At 36.3% G+C, this 17962-nt stretch overlaps 1 protein-coding gene across 2 annotated transcripts in view; it reads right to left on the minus strand.

The window, feature by feature from the left end:
• Positions 1-9642: 9642 nt before the first annotated feature.
• Positions 9643-17962, minus strand: part of TMED7 (transmembrane p24 trafficking protein 7) — a 143405-nt gene continuing 135085 nt past the window's right edge. For both annotated transcript variants that reach the window (XM_081231110.1, XM_081231109.1), the window contains one exon: positions 9643-16364. In XM_081231110.1, the coding sequence (XP_081087236.1) occupies positions 16128-16364 (237 nt within the window). In that variant the 3' untranslated portion in view covers positions 9643-16127. The remainder of the gene's footprint in view (positions 16365-17962) is intronic.

Below are 17962 nucleotides of genomic sequence, written 5' to 3' on the forward strand. Positions count from 1 at the left end.
ATTCTTCTCTTTCAGTCTCTTCTGCCTGTTCCTCTTCCTCTGGCAACCCTTCATACCACTGCTTTCCAAACTTCTTCATTGAAATATCACTAATGACAAATGCGATAAACATTTACTTCCCCATTCATCACCCACATCACATGCATAAGTGAACCTAAAGTCACTGTCAAGGGCAAATTTACTTGAATTGTCTCATTTTGTTTTAAATTGCTCCAGATTTTGCACTGTTCTTCATAAATATTCACATGTTGTACTAAAAAAATTTTCAAACTGGTTACAAGTTAAATTTTTCTCCCCAAATTATCAAGTATACATGTCAAGAAAATGCACCAATCACTTATGCCACAAATATTTTGAGTCTTCTAAAGGCACTAGGGATACAGTGTGAACAAGACAGAGATGGCCCCAGTCCTCATGGAGATTTTGCAGTCTAGAGCAGGAGACAGAGGACAGACATTGTGCATAATTTCAGATCCATTCATTGAAAAGAATGAATGTATGGAAGAAAGCAGAGTAAAGTGGGGAGGAGTGCTAATTAAGTCAGGAAAGAGATGGCTTCTCTGACATGTAAAACGTTTTTCCTGTGGCTTCATACCCTTGAAACCCTTGGCATTCAATGCTCGTGTTTTCAGGGTCATGATCCACTGTCCTCTTTCACTTACTCTACCATTTCCCTGGATATCTTACGTATGTCCATCAGACTCACAGCTCAATCAGTAAGGATATAAATGATTTGAACATGATTAATGAACTTGACCTCAATGACAGACACAGATTATGGCACCCAATACAATTTCAGAACACATATTCTTTTCACATACATATGGAACATTAACAAAATAAGACCATGTTTTTGGCCATTGAGCAAGTCTCCACAAAGCAAATCAAAACAAATCAAAAGACTGAAATAATATGAATGTGTTCACTAACCACTAATATGAAAAACAAAAACAAAAATGAGAAAAGCCCCTATATGTCTGGAAATTAAATGACACATTTCAAAATAAGCCATGGGTCAAAAAATGAATCACAACAAAAATCAAAATATTTCGATTTGAATGTTACTAAAAATACTAAATATCAAAACTTGTGGGACATAGCTAAAATACAATGAGAGGGAAATTTCTGGGCTTAAATGGGCATATCAGAAAACAAAGCCAGAAAATCAACTGTCTAAACAACCACATCAAGAAATTAGGGAAGAAAAAAAACCCAGGAAATGAAATCCAAATAAAAAGATAGAAATAATAAAAATAAGACCAGAAATTCAAGATTAGAAAAAAAATAACAGAGCAAAAGATGGTTCTTTGAAAAAGACTAATAAAATTAATAAACAGCTGGTAAAACTAGTCAGCAAAAAAAGAGAAGACACAAATAACAATACTAGAAATAAAAAGGAAACATCACCACAGATCATGACATTTAAAATATGAAAGATATTAACAACTTCATTCCAATAAGCTATTTAGATGAAATGAACTGGGAGACACAGTTATCCATGTGTCTCTTATGTTCCTCTATATCTTACTGAGTACGTGCAAGATCCTGACTACTCTTTACCTGAGCCATTTCTTAGGGTAGCATTTACAGTGAGCAACCTTGAGATATGAGGTACTGTCTCCTTCCAGGGCAGAGAACAAGTTTGCTTACTGGTTGCTATAAAAGTGGTGGATTCCTTAAGCTCAGTGTTCCTCAGATGTGACACAGACCCACTGCATGTGTAGCACGGACCTGGGCCTTGTATCACCCACAGGGGGCTTGTGAGCAAGAGGAACCACTGCAAATATGCTGATAGTAGTACCGCTCACTGTGTCATGAGTAACAAAATCCTTTGTCTCTGATCCAGGAGTTTTGTGTCTTCTGCCAGAATCCATGAAACAGTAATAGGCTAACTTATTAGATTGTAAGTGGGGTAAAATCAAATCCCAGACCTGACAAAATGGATAGGAGGGACTGCTAGTGACAGTGAAGATATCATCAAATTCTCTCCCCCCAAAACAAATATAAACTGGACAAAATTGTCAAAAACAATCATTTGAGGGCTCTGGAAATTGACCAAAGGAAAACAACAAATTGAGAATCATTTATTCACTTTAAAAAACTCTGCTGAATTTTGGGTAGGAGTAGTGGGAATCTGCAGCATTCTAACCAGAAGCTGCTCTTATCTCCCAACCCCCATATACTCCTCAGCTTTGTTGGGGCAACAGTGCTACCAGCATGAGGCCAGCAATGAAAGCCAGGAGCCCCACAGCTGGAGGGAGCCAGCTTGACTTGGTAGAGGGCAAAAAGTCCATACCTAGTGGTGCTGTCAAGAAAAATTGCACACTTGGGAGGAAATAAATGGAGAAAGCCCATAGCTGTTAGCCTGAAGTCGTGATCTCACGTGAGGTGTGCAGCAGACCAGTGGACTGGCCAAAAATTTAACAGGGAGATCCTGGAAATGAGAGAGCCACTGAGGGTCAAGATCAGCTCTTCACTTATCTCTGCGTGACTGGGAGGCTACATATACACAGGGAGACACAAGCTTGCCCGTACAAGCCTGCCCCTGCAGATATCTGCATTTGAACCCTGGTTCTAGCACTAATTGTGTGACCTTTGTCAGGTCAATTTAACTGTTCTGTGCATCAGTTTCTTAATCTGTAAAATGGGAAAAAGCAGTTTTTTAAATATAATAGTTATAATTTATTTGAGAGAAGTAAATAAATTATATTGAATGCAGAACATAGTACAGCAGGCAATAGTATTACAAAAGTATTTACTATTATTACTTCTCAAAATATGGTTTAAAAACACTTGCCTCAGAATTCTGGAGGGATGTCCAAGATTCAGTCCAGGTGTACTGAATCAAAGACTCTGGTTCAGGGGAAGGAACCTGAGAAAGATCAGTTTTTTACAAGTTGACTAGGTGATTCTTATACCACCAATGTTTGAGAACTATTATTTTTAGGTAAGATTTATAGTTTTCTGTTTGGGGTCTATGTGCACATGCTTGAAGGTATAAATTATCATACTTACTTCAGTATCCTCATTGCCTAGCACACAGCAGACATTTAGTCAAACATCTATTAAATAACAGAAAGCTTTATTTAAAGCTAATCAACGTCCAGCTCTGCAATTCCCACAATGTGGAATAAATAACAAATTAGGCTTACAATTCAAACCTTTATATTAATATAAAAGAGCTAAAATTACTCTAATATCATACAGAGCAGTGATTCTTCAATAAAACTTTTTGAGTCATGGACTCCTTTGAGAATGTGATGAAAACTACAAACTCTCTTCAGAAGACTGAAGATATATATTAAACCTTGCAAATAATTTTAAAGGGTTCGCCTCAGGTTAAAAACACCTCATATGAAAACTGGCTTGTTGTCTGTCTCCTAGAACAAAACACTAAGTTCTTGTTTATCACTGAATCTCTATTTCTAGAAAAAAGGATAGAGCATACTTGGCACTAAATAAATATTTGCTGAATGAATAAATGAGTCACTGATAAAAGGATGCTATCTGGAGGTTATCTGGAACTCCTTGAGTCACCCAAGAGTGATGTACAGTAGAGAATGAAAGCACAGATGTTGTACATCTTATTCATGACCAAGATGTAACCTTGAATTTCTAGAGGTGGGTAATGAAAAACAGGTCACTTGGACCAATGTTTCCACTTAAGATGAAATATGAAGAAACACAATAAGCACCTTGAAGACGTAAGACAGAATTTACCTCATCAAATTCAGGAAGAGGTTGAGTTCAGGAAGCTACTTTTGCCCTTCGGGTGGCTGCCAATCTAGAGAAATAAGTTGAGAAGCAGAGTTGTACTGTCGTCAACAAGAGTTGGAAAGACAATGGTTGGGTTTGGTATTCACCAAAAGTGGTGAAACACCCCTTGCTCTAGACTGAAGCCCAAGGGCGCTACCCTGGAGTGAGGGTACAAACTGCAGTGCAGTGGGCCCTCTGGAAGGCCATAAAATCTAAAGCCTAAGTTCCAGATTGCTAATGACCACAGGTACACAGCAGAAAGAAACAAAAACCTCTTAGGGAAGAGAAAATCACCCTAGATCTTACATTATTTTTTTTTCACGTTTCTAATGCAAACAATCAAAGATAATGAGGTAGAAGAATAACAAAGACAACATTAACTAGAAGCAACATGAACTATAGACAGCAGAAACAGAAAGAAAGCAGGCTATAGATATTGGGATTCTCAGACACAAAGTGTAATCCATGGATACAAAATCCTCACTGAAAAATGCAGCAAGGGACTGGATACCATAAAAAGTAACAGAGCAGATAAGAAAAAGAATCTAACAGAAAAACAGAATTAAAAAATATAAAAATAGAAATTATGAACTCAATGAATGAGTTTCATGGCAAATTAAAAACACCTGAAAAGTGAATTTGTGATTTATAAGCTACATAAGAAGAAACTATCTAGGATGATCAGAGAAAATAAATATAGAACATATAGAAGAAAAATGAAGAGATATGAGAAATACACCAAGAAGGTCTAACATATGTTTACTCAGGGCCCCAGAAGACAGGAGAGAGAATATTGGGCAGAGGCAATATTTAAAGAGATTATAGTTGAGAATGTCCCAGTACTGACATGTCAGCCCATCCAAGATGCCTAATAAAACCCAAGTGGGAAAATACAATGAAATTCTCACTTAACACAGCATAATTAAACAGCAGGAAATCAAATACAAAGACAAAATCTTGAAAGCAGCCAGAGGAAAAAAGACAGATTAGTTTCAATGGAGCAAAAGACTGATAGCTGATTTCTTCATAGTAACAAAATGGAAGCCAGAAGATGATGAGAAGATATCCCCAAGTGAATTCTATGTCCAGCAAAAATCTCCTTCAAGAATGAAGCCAAAATGAAGACATTAAAAAAACCCAAAAAACATGAATTTGCAACCAGCTGACTGGCACTAAAGGAAATTCTAAATGTATTCTTCAGGTGGAAGGAAAATTATCCCAGATGGAAGCTCAAAGACACAGCAAAGAACAAAGAGCAGGACTTCACTGGTGGTGCAGTGGTTAAGAATCCACCTGCCAGTGCAGGGGACATGGGTTCGAGCCCTGGTCCGGGAAAATCCCACATGCCACAGAGCAACTAAGCCCGTGCGCCACAACTACTGAGCCGGCGCTCTAGAGCCCACGAGCCACAACTACTGAATCCTGCACACCTAGAGTCTGTGCTCTGCAACAAGAGAAGCCACCGCAATCAGAAGCCTGCACACCGCAATGACGAGTAGTCCCCTCGCCGCAACTAGAGAAAAGCCCACATGCAGCAACAATGACCCAACATAGCCAAAAATAAATAAATTAATAAATAAATTTATTAAATAAAAAATGAACAAAGAGCAAAGAAGGTGGCAAATACATGGGTAAATCTAAATTAATATTGGCTATATAAGACAATAGTAATGACTTCTAGATACAGAATATATGACAATATATAAATTGAGAGGGCAGTAAATGAACTCATAAAGCAATTGTCAAAAATTTCCAAAGAATTTAAATCATATACAGAATATATTATCTGATCACAATGCAATTATATTAGAAGTCAATAATAAAAGAGAACTTAAATACTTATTTTTGGAAAGTAAGAATTATAGTTCTAAATAATATCTATGGCTCAAATTAGAATAATGAAATCAGAAAACTCCTTGAAATTGATGAATAACTAAAACAGATATCAAGACTTGTAGAATGGAGTTCGTGGTAGGTGGAATTCTAAGATGGTCCTTGAAATCCCTATCTCCATATCAATATCTTTGTGTGGGCATAGCCTATAACTTGCTTCTTACCAAAAGAATATGGCAAAGGTGAAAAGATTTTGAAGATGTAGTTAAGGTCCTTATTCAGTTGACTCTAAATTCATCAAAAAGATTATTTAAGGGGAGGGCCTCCCATCTCATCAGGTGAATCCTGTCAGGCCTTCCCTGAAAGAAGAGATTGAAAGCAAAATATTTCCTCCTGCTGGCCTTGAAGAAACAGTCATGATGTGAAATGCTTATGGAAAGGAGAAGCCTCCAGTGGCTGAGGGCCTCAGTTCTACAGCTGCAAGGAGCTGAATTTTGTCAACAACCTGATGAGTTTGGAAGAGGACCCCCAAGCTCCAGATAAGAAGGCAGTTCAGGTGACTACTTGACTGTAGCCTTGAGACCCTGAGCATAGGACTTAGCTAAGCTGTGCCAAGTCTCTTGACCTATAAATACTGTGCGATTATAAAAGTATGCTGTTTTAAACTGGTACAATTATGGTAATTTGTTATGTAGCACAGAAAATTAACATGGGGCTTCCCTGGTGGTGCAGTGGTTGGGAGTCCACCTGCCGATGCAGGGGACACGGGTTCGTGCCCCGGTCCGAGAGGATCCCATGTGCCATGGAGCAGCTGGGCCCATGGGCCGTGGCCGCTGGGCCTGCACGTCAGAGCCTGTGCTCCGCAGCAGGAGAGGCCACAGCAGTGAGAGGCCTGCATACTGCAAAAAAACAAAAACAAACAAACAAACAAAAAAGAAAATTAACATGGAGCTAAAGTACAATAAGAGGTAAATCTATAGTTTTAAATATGCATTAGACTGGAAAGTTAAAAATCTGAACTAAATATCCACTACAAGAATATAGAAAAATGACCAACTCAACCTAGAGAAAATCATAAAAAGCTGAAATCAATGAAACAGACAACAAATATACAACAAGAAAAATAACTGAAATAGTGGCTCTTGTATATATACAATGGAATATTACTCTGCCGTAAAAAAGAATGAAATCTTGCCATTTGCAACAACTGGGTGGACCTAGAGGGCATTATGCTAAGTGAAGTCAGACAGAAAAAGACAAATACTATATGATTTCACTTATATGTGGAATCTAAAAAACAAAAAAATGAACAACCATAACAAAACAGAAACAGTCATAGATACAGAGAACAAATAGGCTGTTGCCTGAGGGGAGAGGGGTGAGTGAAATAGGTGAGGGGAATTAAGAGGTACAAACTCCCATACAAGATAAATGAGTCACAGGGATGAAATGGATAGCATGGGGAATACAGTCAATAATAACATAACATCTTTGTATGGTGACAGAGGGTAGCTAGACTTATCATAGTGACCATTTTGTAATGTATAGAAATATTGCATCACTATGTTCCAGGAATTGGCATAGTGCTGTAGGTCAATTATATTTCAAAAACAACCAAACAATCTCATAGAAAAAGAGATCAGATTTGTGGTTACCAGAGGTGGGGATGTGGGGATGAGGGGTGAAGGGCAACTGGATGAAGGTAGTCAAAGGGTACAAACTTCCGGTTATAAGATAAATAAGCACTAAGGACGTAAATTACATGATTAATATAATTAACATTGCTGTATATTATATATGAAAGTTGTTAAGACAGTTGTAAGAACTCCTAAGAGCTCTCATCACAAGGAAAAATTTTTTTATTTTTCTTTCACTAAAATTATTGTGGTAATCACTGCATGATGTATGTAAGTCAAATCATTCTGCTGTACACCTTAAACTTACAGTGTTGTATGACAATTATATTTCAGTAAAACTGGAAGGAAAAAAATATTGGCTCTTTGAAGAAGACAATAAAAGTGATAAGCCTCTAGGGGCTTCCCTGGTGGTGCAGTGGTTGAGAGTCCGCCTGCCGATGCAGGGGACACGGGTTCGTGCCCCGGTCCGGGAAGATCCCACATGCCGCGGAGCGGCTAGGCCCGTGAGCCATGGCTGCTGAGCCTGCGCGTCCGGAGCCTGTGCTCCGCAACGGGAGAGGCCACAACAGTGTGAGGCCCGCATACCACAAAAAAAAAAAAAAAAAAAAGTGATATGCCTCTGGTAAGACTGGTCAAGTAAAAAAGAAAGATGATACAAATATCTTACATAATACACAGTGGTATAAATTTGTATACTACAAATAGCAGTAATAGGAATGAAAAGGACATCAGTACAGATTTGGCATACAATAAAAAGTGGGCAGGGATAACACTGTGCTAATAAATTTGAAAATGTAGATGAAATGGACAGATTCTTGGGAATATTCCATTTACCAATATTATATAAGAAGTACTCTTATTAATAAAAAACTTGAATCAGTATCCCACAAAGACCAAACCAGACTCCAACCAAACACACTTCACCTCAGATTTGTAACAAAACATTTAAGGAAGAGTAATGTAAATTTTATAGACACTCTTCCAGAAACTAAGAAAAGAAAGCCACTCTCCAGCTCACTGTATAAGGATATATAATCTTGATATTGAGCAAAAATATTAAAACAAACCAAATCCAGTTATTAAAAACAAACAAATCACATCATGACTAGACTGGTTTTACCTCAGAAAAATGTTGATTTAATAATAGGAAAGCAATTCTTTGACCACATAAAAAGAATAAAGAGAATAAAGGCAGCAAAACAATCATTTTTCTCAATAAATACAGAAAAAAAATTGTTTTATAAAATTCAACATCATTTATGATCATAAAAAAAACTCTTAGCAAACTTAGAAGGGAAATTTCTAAATTTAGTAAAATTACTATAAACTGTCTACAGGATACCTTGAAAGCATTCCTAGAGAACAGGAACAAAACAAGAATGCCTATTATGACCACTTCTATTCAGCATTGTACTGGAGGTTCCCGCCAATGTAATTAGACAAGAAAAAGAAAGAAGAAAAGGTGTGAGGAATAGAAAGAAGAATCTGTCCTGACTTGCAGATGGTACAACTATATACACAGAAAATCCAAAAGAATATACAAACTACTGGAATTGACAAGAGAATTTAGCAAAATTGCTGAATAGAAGAATCAACTTAAAAGTTGTATTTCCACATACTAGCAACAAATAAAAAATTTAAAGATTATAATAGCATCAAAAATATAAAGAAAACAATATTAATTTAACATGGGACTTCCCTGGTGCCGCAGTGGTTAAGAATCTGCCTGCCAATGCAGGGGACACAGGTTCGAGCCCTGGTCCGGGAAGATCTCACATGCCATGGAGAAACTAAGCCCGTGTGCCACAACTACTGAGCCTGCGCTCTAGAGTTTCCAAGCCACAACTATTGAGCTCACGAGCCACAACTACTGTAGCCCGCGCACCTAGATCCTGTGCTCTGCAACAGAAGTCACTGCAATGAGAGGCCTGTGCACCACAACAAAGAGTAGCCCCCACTAGCCACAACTAGAGAAAGCCTGCACGCAGCAACGAAGACCCAACATAGCCAAAAATGAATAAATAAATTTTTAAAAAGATTAATTTAACAAAAATATACAGAATACTTCTAAGAAGAAAATGACAAAACTTTATCAAAAGATTTAAGGAAGGCCACAGCAATGGAAAGATAGGTTCATTCAATGGAAAATGCACTATTATAAAGAGGAAATTTTTCACACACTAAATACAATTCCAATCAAAAGCCTAACAGATTTTGTTTTGTTGAAACTTGTGCTAACTCTAAACTTTGTATAAAAATACAAAGGACAGATGACAGCCAAAATCTTGAAGAACAAGGTATAAACACTTGTTTTACCAATATTAAGAATTTTAAAAGCTTTAGTAATTAAGATAATATGTTACTGGTGTATGAATAAACTGATCAATGGAATAAAACAGAGAGCCCAGAAACAGACTCAGGTAAATATGGGCATTTAATAGGTGAAAGACTTGGCATGGCACATCAACAGAGAAAGATGAGGTTTTAAGGTTGGGGGGGGGACCTGGACACCTACCTTATCCCATATACAAAACTCAATTCAAGTAGAAAACAAAATCATACATATTTAGAACATAGTACAGGAGAAGATATTCATGACCTCAGGATAGAGAAGTATTTCTTTAACAATACATAAAACACCAACAGTATGGGAAAAGACATATTTCACTAGGAGCAGAAAGATAAACACAAACTGTGAGAAGATATTTGAAATAGTTATAACCAAAGGATTAATCTCCTGAATATATAAAGGAACCCTTTTAACCGAAGCATCCAGTTATTTTTTAAACGGGCAAAAAATGCGAACAAGGGCTTCACAAAAGAGGAAATCCAAGTGGTAGATAAACCTGTGAGGAAAAAAAAATTAACCTCATAGAAAAGCAAAGTAAGCAGCAATGAGGTATAATAGCATTTTCTTTAAAAATATACACATATATCTACAAAAATAACTGAAACACATCAAAATGCATAATGGAATTATGGGTGGATTTTATTCTGTGAACCATTATTTCTCAAATTCTTAAGTGTTGCTTTTACGACATTACAAACTCAGGAGATTTTCTGAAGTTTCAAAGTCTGACAACACGAATTTGGAACTTTCCATTGTTACTGGTGAAAGCACTGATTGATACAATTGCTTTAGAAAAGTCAGATGTCACCTAGTAAAGAGGAAGATATGCGTACTCTATCAGCAAACAATTCCACTCCTAGATGTACTCTCAAGGGATGATACATATGTGCAACAGGACATAATATACAAAAATGTTCATAGTGGCTTTGTTTATAACAGCAAAAAACCTGGAACAATCCAAATGCCACCATAGTAGAAAAGACACATAACTTTGGTATATTTATATGGACTACTATGCAGTAATGAAAACTACAGCCATATGCATCAACATGGATGACAGCAAAACAAAGTCACAAAAGAATACGTGTACTAACTAATTCATTAAATAGAATATTCCATTAAACTTTATTTATTCAGGTTTACTTTTGCCTGATTTTTTTAGACATTTTTCAGGAACGTAAACATCAGTACTATTCAAGTATGGTCCAATGACCATACTGAACTGTCAGTGGCTGATGAAGAGAGAAGCACATAAAGTGAGAGTAAGCATGCATAGAAAGTAAGCATTTGGAAAGGCTGATAGCAATTTGATATTACCAAAACATTCAAGCACATGATTTTGTATTTACAAAATTATGAGTTTGTGATTACCTGGAAATTTTTTTTTAAGTAGTTTGAGAAGAACTAGTACACATAACTGGTAAAAAGAAACAGAAAAATTATTTTCATTACAAGCAGAACATTGGTTATCTCTAGGGATGAAATTCAGGGATGTGATCAGGAAAGGATACATAGAGCCTTTTATGGTGCTGACAATATTGCATTTCTTAACCTGAGCATTGGTTATTATGAGTATGTGCTTTATAATTTTATATCTCTTTAAATTGTACATGTTTAATACCCTCTTCTGTATTATCACAAATTTCACAATTTTTAAAAGTTTACAAATTTGTTATAAACAATACCAATTCTTTAAAAATATATACATTTATCTATGGAAAAACTGAAGTACATCAAAGCAGATGGCGGATTATTGGCAGATTTTACTCTTCAAACCATTATTTCTCAAATTCTTGTGTTGTCTTTTCTTTGTAAGGTAGTAGCAGTCACTAGTAATTACCAGCACTTAAAACAGATTATGCCAGGCCTAATATATGTTGATTTCAGCAAGGAATGTAATCATCCTAATGATGCTATCTTATGGATAAAATGGAGGAATGCAGACTGAAAAATAGCACATTTGGTGGTTTAGGGATAACATCCCTATATTTTCCTCCAGAATTCGGAAACAACTGCGATGGAGAAGTTATTCAGGAGATCAAACATCACCCTTACTAGCAGCAAAGTTAAAGAACATGTTTTTTGATCTGTACCGAGGAGTCCACCCCCCTGAATTAGAGATTAATTCACTCAATTGCTGGCCTAGCTAGACAACTATGCACCACTCCCCGCACCTGGAGACGACAAAGTGAAATTCCTTGGGGAACAAGTCTTTTGAACTATATATTTTCTTCCTCCTCTAGCATCCTATAAAGGTCTTAGAACCTTCAAGTCCATTCTGCTTCATGACTTGCTTAACATTAGTTTCTTACATAGCTATCCTGTCTCCCCCGACAATTATGTTCCTGGTCAGATTATCTTACTCATTTTTGAAACTTCTGGCAGACTATTATGTACATGATAGACTTTCATATTTGTTACATACTATTTAAGAGCCTATATGAGTTGAGGCTACAGTAAGAACTTTCAGAACTAAAGAAAGATCAAGTGATTAAATTGGACCAATGACAAAAATATAGCTATTATTTATTAAGGGCTTGTATATGATAGACACTGACCCTAAGTGTTTTATGAACATCTCATTATATTCTCATTATAGTAGATATTACCTTAGTAATAAATGAAGAAACAGAAATGCCGAGTTAACAAAATCATTTGTGTGAGGTCACCATGATCTGAACTTGACTATGACTCCAAAGCCAAAGCACTGAACCGCTATTTTTTTAATTTAAAAAATTTATTTATTTATTTATTTTGGGCCGTGTTAGGTCTTCATTGCAGTGCGCGGGCTTCTCATTGCAGTGTCTTGTTGCGGAGCACGGGCTCTAGGCGCCTGAGCTCCGTAGTTGTGGCTCACGGGCTTAGTTGCTCTGCTGCATGTGGGAGGTGGATTCTTAACCACTGCGCCACCAGGGAAGCCCCTGAACTGCTACTGAGGTATACTGAAATCAAGATTGCTAAGCCTTTGGAGATCTATCCTTAAGTGGTGTTTGTAGGTAATCACTGCATAGTGGTTGAGAAAGGGGGGTCTGGAGCCAGACTGCCATGGTTCATAGTCCAGATTTTGCTAATTACTAACTGTGATATAGGCAGGTTTTTCTTAACCTCTCTAGGCCTCCCTTTCCTCATCTGTAAAATGGGAATAATATCCTTACTTCATAGGATTATTGCAAAGATGAAACGTGTCAATACAAGCAAAAGACTTATCACAGCATCTGGCACAAGGAAAGCATTCAATAAGTGTTAACCCATTGGGTTGGCCAAAAATTTCATTTGGTTAATGAATACGTTGTTCAGTTTAGTTCCTGGTGAAAATGAAAAATGTCTTTTTACTTAAAACCAAACGAACTTTTTGGCCAGCCCAATATATTACTGTTATTTCTCTGCTACTTTTGTACTTGTGCCTATGAACCAGAACATCCCCCATAACATTATAAAGGGGGAACAAAGTTGAGAAAACTTGGCAGTATACAACCAAAGGTTAATTTACCTAAAAACTAAGAGCTTTTTAGGGAATTGAAGGCTTAACTTCCTTTCACCAAAACTTTCAGTAAGAAAAGGAAAAGTAAGGTTTAAAGTGAGGTGTTTACAGGTTGTATTTCTCTTCTTTAACTTTCTTTCTTGGTCAGTCCCTGAGATGTTCCAATGAAATATCAAATAGATTATCACTCTCTTGCTACAAAACTATACTCCAAGCTGCAAGCTGATAAGGAGCTTCAAAAAGATTTAAATCTTGACAGAAATAAGTGAAGTCAGTTTGTTGAAAGATTTTTTTATTCTACAAGAATTGATTGGTGCAATCCTGCAGAACCAACATTTTTAATTTAGAGAAATTTTTCTTTTCAAAAGTAAATGAAAACCTCCTTTGAATAATTTATATATCAATTTGTTTAATTCTTGAAAACAATAGTCATAGGGTCTGCTTTGTCCTAGTTAACCATAAATGTTACACATTTACAAACTGAAGCAAAAATGGATAGTACAGAGATTTAAATGAAATCTTTCAAAGAATAAAATTGCTTTTCAGTCCACTGTGTTTTCAAAGTTGATTTTCATCAAGCCAGGATGAAAGCTGTGAACCCCAAACCATTTGTTTCTTTAATAAAAAATGAATATTTAGATTATTAGCAAAGTAATATCTCAAAATGTATCTTCACACAGTTGGAATTTTAGTATAAACTTATATATCAAGTCCCTTTCCATTATTTATTCTACTTTAAAAATATATACAGCTAATGATGTTTAAATATGTATTCTGAGCCATATGTCCAAACGTAAATATTTGGGAAATTCAAACTGTTGCAACAAGTTATGAAAGGATTAAAGAAAAAAGATGAGCTACAAATTATATAGGGGAAGGGAGAAAAAAGTTCTTACTTAATATTCATGTCTAGGTAGATATGTGTTTTCTAATTTTTATATACATACCTAGTTGAGTATAGGCAAGCCATCAAACTTTAACCAGTTACAAACAGACTAGACTGAGTCAGTACTATTTTCTACAACAGGTAACAGTGGTGATTTAAAAATTTTTAATATATCTCAATAGTTTCACCAAGTTATCTGTGGTAACAGTCTTTAAATATCATGAAGTTTTGATAGGCACAGATTAAATAACTGCATTATCTATGCCAAATTCGGCACACTGATGATACCCAGCTCTGCTGAATTATGGTGTAACTATCTGAATACAACAGAGCAGACAGGCAACCAGAAAAGGACATTTAACATACTCCCATGTTTATCACTTTAACATTAGTGTTTAAAATTTGCAAATCTAGAGGGACACTTAAAAAGCTACAGGACAGCTCCAATACAAGAACCCCAATAGATAAATCTGCAGAATCTTAAACTTCAGTTCTTAATCCACTGGTATATATTGTTGAAGGAGTAGTTAGTTGGTCTTCAAAAATTTTAGAATTATATGTCTGAAAATATGTCCATCCCTTGCTACACTGTAGTACTTGAAATTAGCAAGCAGGACAACCTGAATTCATTTTGCTCTTACATGCAGCAGTGTATATGCATCTTAAGACAGCTTAGAATTAAGAGTTAACTTCTAGTCAGTAGTGGTAAGTGACTAGAATTGCTATCCAATCAGTATTCTGTGGTACCACATATCAAAGTCCCAACAATATGACAGTCACGTTCAGCACTCATCACTTTTAGGTGGGGGATAGAAGCATGGCCAAAAGCAGTTGCAATTATTTTTTTTTTAACAGCAAAAAAGCTTTAAACACAATTTTGCATCATCTTGTATTCTATTCTAGAATACTTGGAATCTTATTTCAATCAGCTCAATCTATGCAAGTTATAAAACACAAACACAGTCTAAACCCTATAGTCTACAGAAAATGCACTAATACTTGTTAAATGCAGTACAATCAATGAAGATTATCAAATAAGAAACACACACACACAGCATTCTAAATTTTTAAATCATCTTAGGGCTGCTAGCCAGAGATTGTACAAATTACATGTGCAAGACAAAAAAACAAAAGAAAGAAAGAAAGAAAGAAAGAAAAAAACCAAAGTAACTAACTTCTCAGTGCATCACACCCACTAGGATAAAATGTATGGCACTTTTATAATACTATATTACAACTCTCAATTTAAGCTGGGAGTGACTCAGACATTAAAGCCACATAAGAGCAAGAACTAGCCAATTCAAATGTTTAAAATGAAACAGATCACCTTTTTTCTTTGTAAAAGCACTGAAAATGTAATATGTGCAGCTAACTCACTAAAAGTCTTCTCATTTCATTTGCCCCCCATTGTAGTGTCTTAAATTATTCTGTAATTATTCTACCTGTTACAACAGTCTGACTTTTAAGGCCTGTGTAAACTCTATTATGTTATTGAAACATACTATTTTCTGTGTGGTAAAAATGTCTTCATGAAAAAAAATAACATATCTGGTTATAGATCATAGAATAAACCCAAACAATAAAAACGACATTTTCCAAGCTACTGAGATATAAATTAAACCATGATGTATCAATTTAAAATTATATCAATATTAACTAACTAACATTTCTATGGTAGATTTTTTTCCTCATAAAATTAAACAGTGCAGAATAGGGCTTGGGCTACAGCTAATCACATCTGGTTTTCTTAAAAACAAAACTTTATTTCCTATAAACAACTGAAAGGTAATTTTCTTCCTCCACAACACATGTAGACATTAAATTGAAGGCTTTAGAAATCTCCACTACTTACAAGAAAAGTATTTTTAAATGGCTAAAAGGAACCAAAATACCAAATTAAAATACTTTAGGGTGCGAAGAGCAGATAGAAACAACCAAGAAAATAGTAGATCATTGTGTTGAATATTTATGAATAGCCCAAAATAAGTCCCAAAGTTTTTCTACCTTTACAAATAAAAAAAGGTGTCCTTTCCACAGCTCGGGGAATGCATCGTACATCCCTCCACAACAAGTATATGAGTAAGATTCTAAAAATGTTGCCAATATTAAGTTCTTCGGTACCTAAAATTAATTAGAGGACAGCAATATTACAGCGGCAATGGTGGATCAATTCTCAAAACGTAGTTACGATCCAACACGAGTTGTCGTGGTTCTTTTATCTGAGAAAAAGCTTTTCAGAAGAAATACCTGCCCTATGCTAACCACCAGAAGAATGAGGGCTTCTCCTACTGACCAATAGGCCACTCTTGTATTTAGATCCTCAGCTCGGCTTCGGCCTTGAGCCTCTCTCAAACGGAAATGAGTCTGATAGTCAATGACAGATTTCAGAGCTTCGTGAATTGAAACACAGGCAGATTCCATCTAAAGAGAAAGATTTTCAGTTAGTATGTTTTAATACTTTCTGTACAATCCATCTAGCATATTCATCTTTTCTTTTAATTTGATCTCAATTCCTCATCTGACTAATATTCTACTAAACTGGCACTCATCCATTCACTCATTCGTGTCAATGGTCCTGGCAAAGCAACGCTTCTACGCATTCTCACTAGGATGACTGGTAAGGCTAGAGATCCCATGAAGCAGCTGCTTGCCCCAAACTGGAATGTCCCAACTGTGGCATCTGTTAAGGTGGCAGATGGAACGTGAAGCTAACAGTAGGAGAAATACTAAGCAGTTAAGGTTGGTAGCTACCAAGTTTCAAGGTCAGGTTTCTTAAAGAGGAAGAAATAGGAGGAAGGGAATGGCAGGTCAGGTCAAATTATAATTTGACCAATTATAATTATATGAATCAAAGTCCAAATATATATAAAAACAAATGAAATATGGCATAAAAGTAGATTGTTAGTCAAAGTTATTTCAACTATCTTAAAAGCAGTTGAAACTGAAAAGTGACAGGTCAGAGTAGGAATTTTTTTTTTCACGTTTACCGCTTTGCTAAATAAGTCTTCTTCCTCATGCCAGTCAATAAAACTAATATATATGTTCTCAGTAGGACGTAAGTTTCATTTTCACTGGGTAATGAGTTTGTAGGCCTTCATCTGATGATACCATAGCTTTTTCTAAATTACACTATCTGCTTTGAGACAGGTTAAGAGTAATTTTTTTTGTTGTATACCAGTTTAATGTTTTTCTACTGCTGAAAACTTAATCCTGGTGATTAAATATATGCTTTATTATACTTATTTTACATCACAAACCATGTATTAGTTTTCTTTCAATTTTTGTTTGTTGTAATTTTAATAATAGACATTAGAAAATAACTTACTTAATAAAGCTCTACCAAAGTAAGTATGAAAGGAATAGTTATAAAAACATTTCATTAAAAGTTCCTTTAAAAAGTATGAGAGATGAAGAATGGCGCCCCTCACTGCCACCCGCGCTGGGCCTGCAGCAGCTCTTCTGTCCTGTGCTATGGACTCCACAGAAGAAACAGTGTTTTCTTTGCTGCTTTAACAGTGGAATTAGATGTTAAGTATGTTGACATCGGTGCCCAGTATCCTGGTGAGGTAAGGAACAAAAGATCTTGGAATGAAGAGACCTACAAGATGGCAGAGGAGTAAGACGCGGAGATCACCTTCCTCCCCACAAATACATAAAAAATACATCTACATGTAGAACAGCTCCTACAGAACACCTACTGAATGCCTGCAGAAGACCTCAGACTTCCCAAAAGACAAGAAACCCCCCACATACCTGGGTAGGGCAAAAGAAAAAAGAAAAAACAGAGACAAAAGAATAGGGATGGGACCTGCACCTCTGGGAAGGAGCTATGAAGGAGGAAAAGTTTCCACACACTAGGAAGCCCCTTCACTGGTGGGGACAGCGCAGGGGGAAGCTTCGGAGCCACGGAGAAGAGCACAGCAACAGGGGTGCAAAGGGCACCGGGGCAGGTGGGGGCTGGGAGCTGAGGCTCAGGCTTTGGAGGTCAGATCTCAGGGAGAGGACTGGGGTTGGCTGCG

Source organism: Mesoplodon bidens (assembly GCF_964165515.1).
Source record: "Mesoplodon bidens genome assembly, chromosome: 4".
In the NCBI taxonomy this organism is placed as follows: domain Eukaryota; kingdom Metazoa; phylum Chordata; class Mammalia; order Artiodactyla; family Ziphiidae; genus Mesoplodon; species Mesoplodon bidens.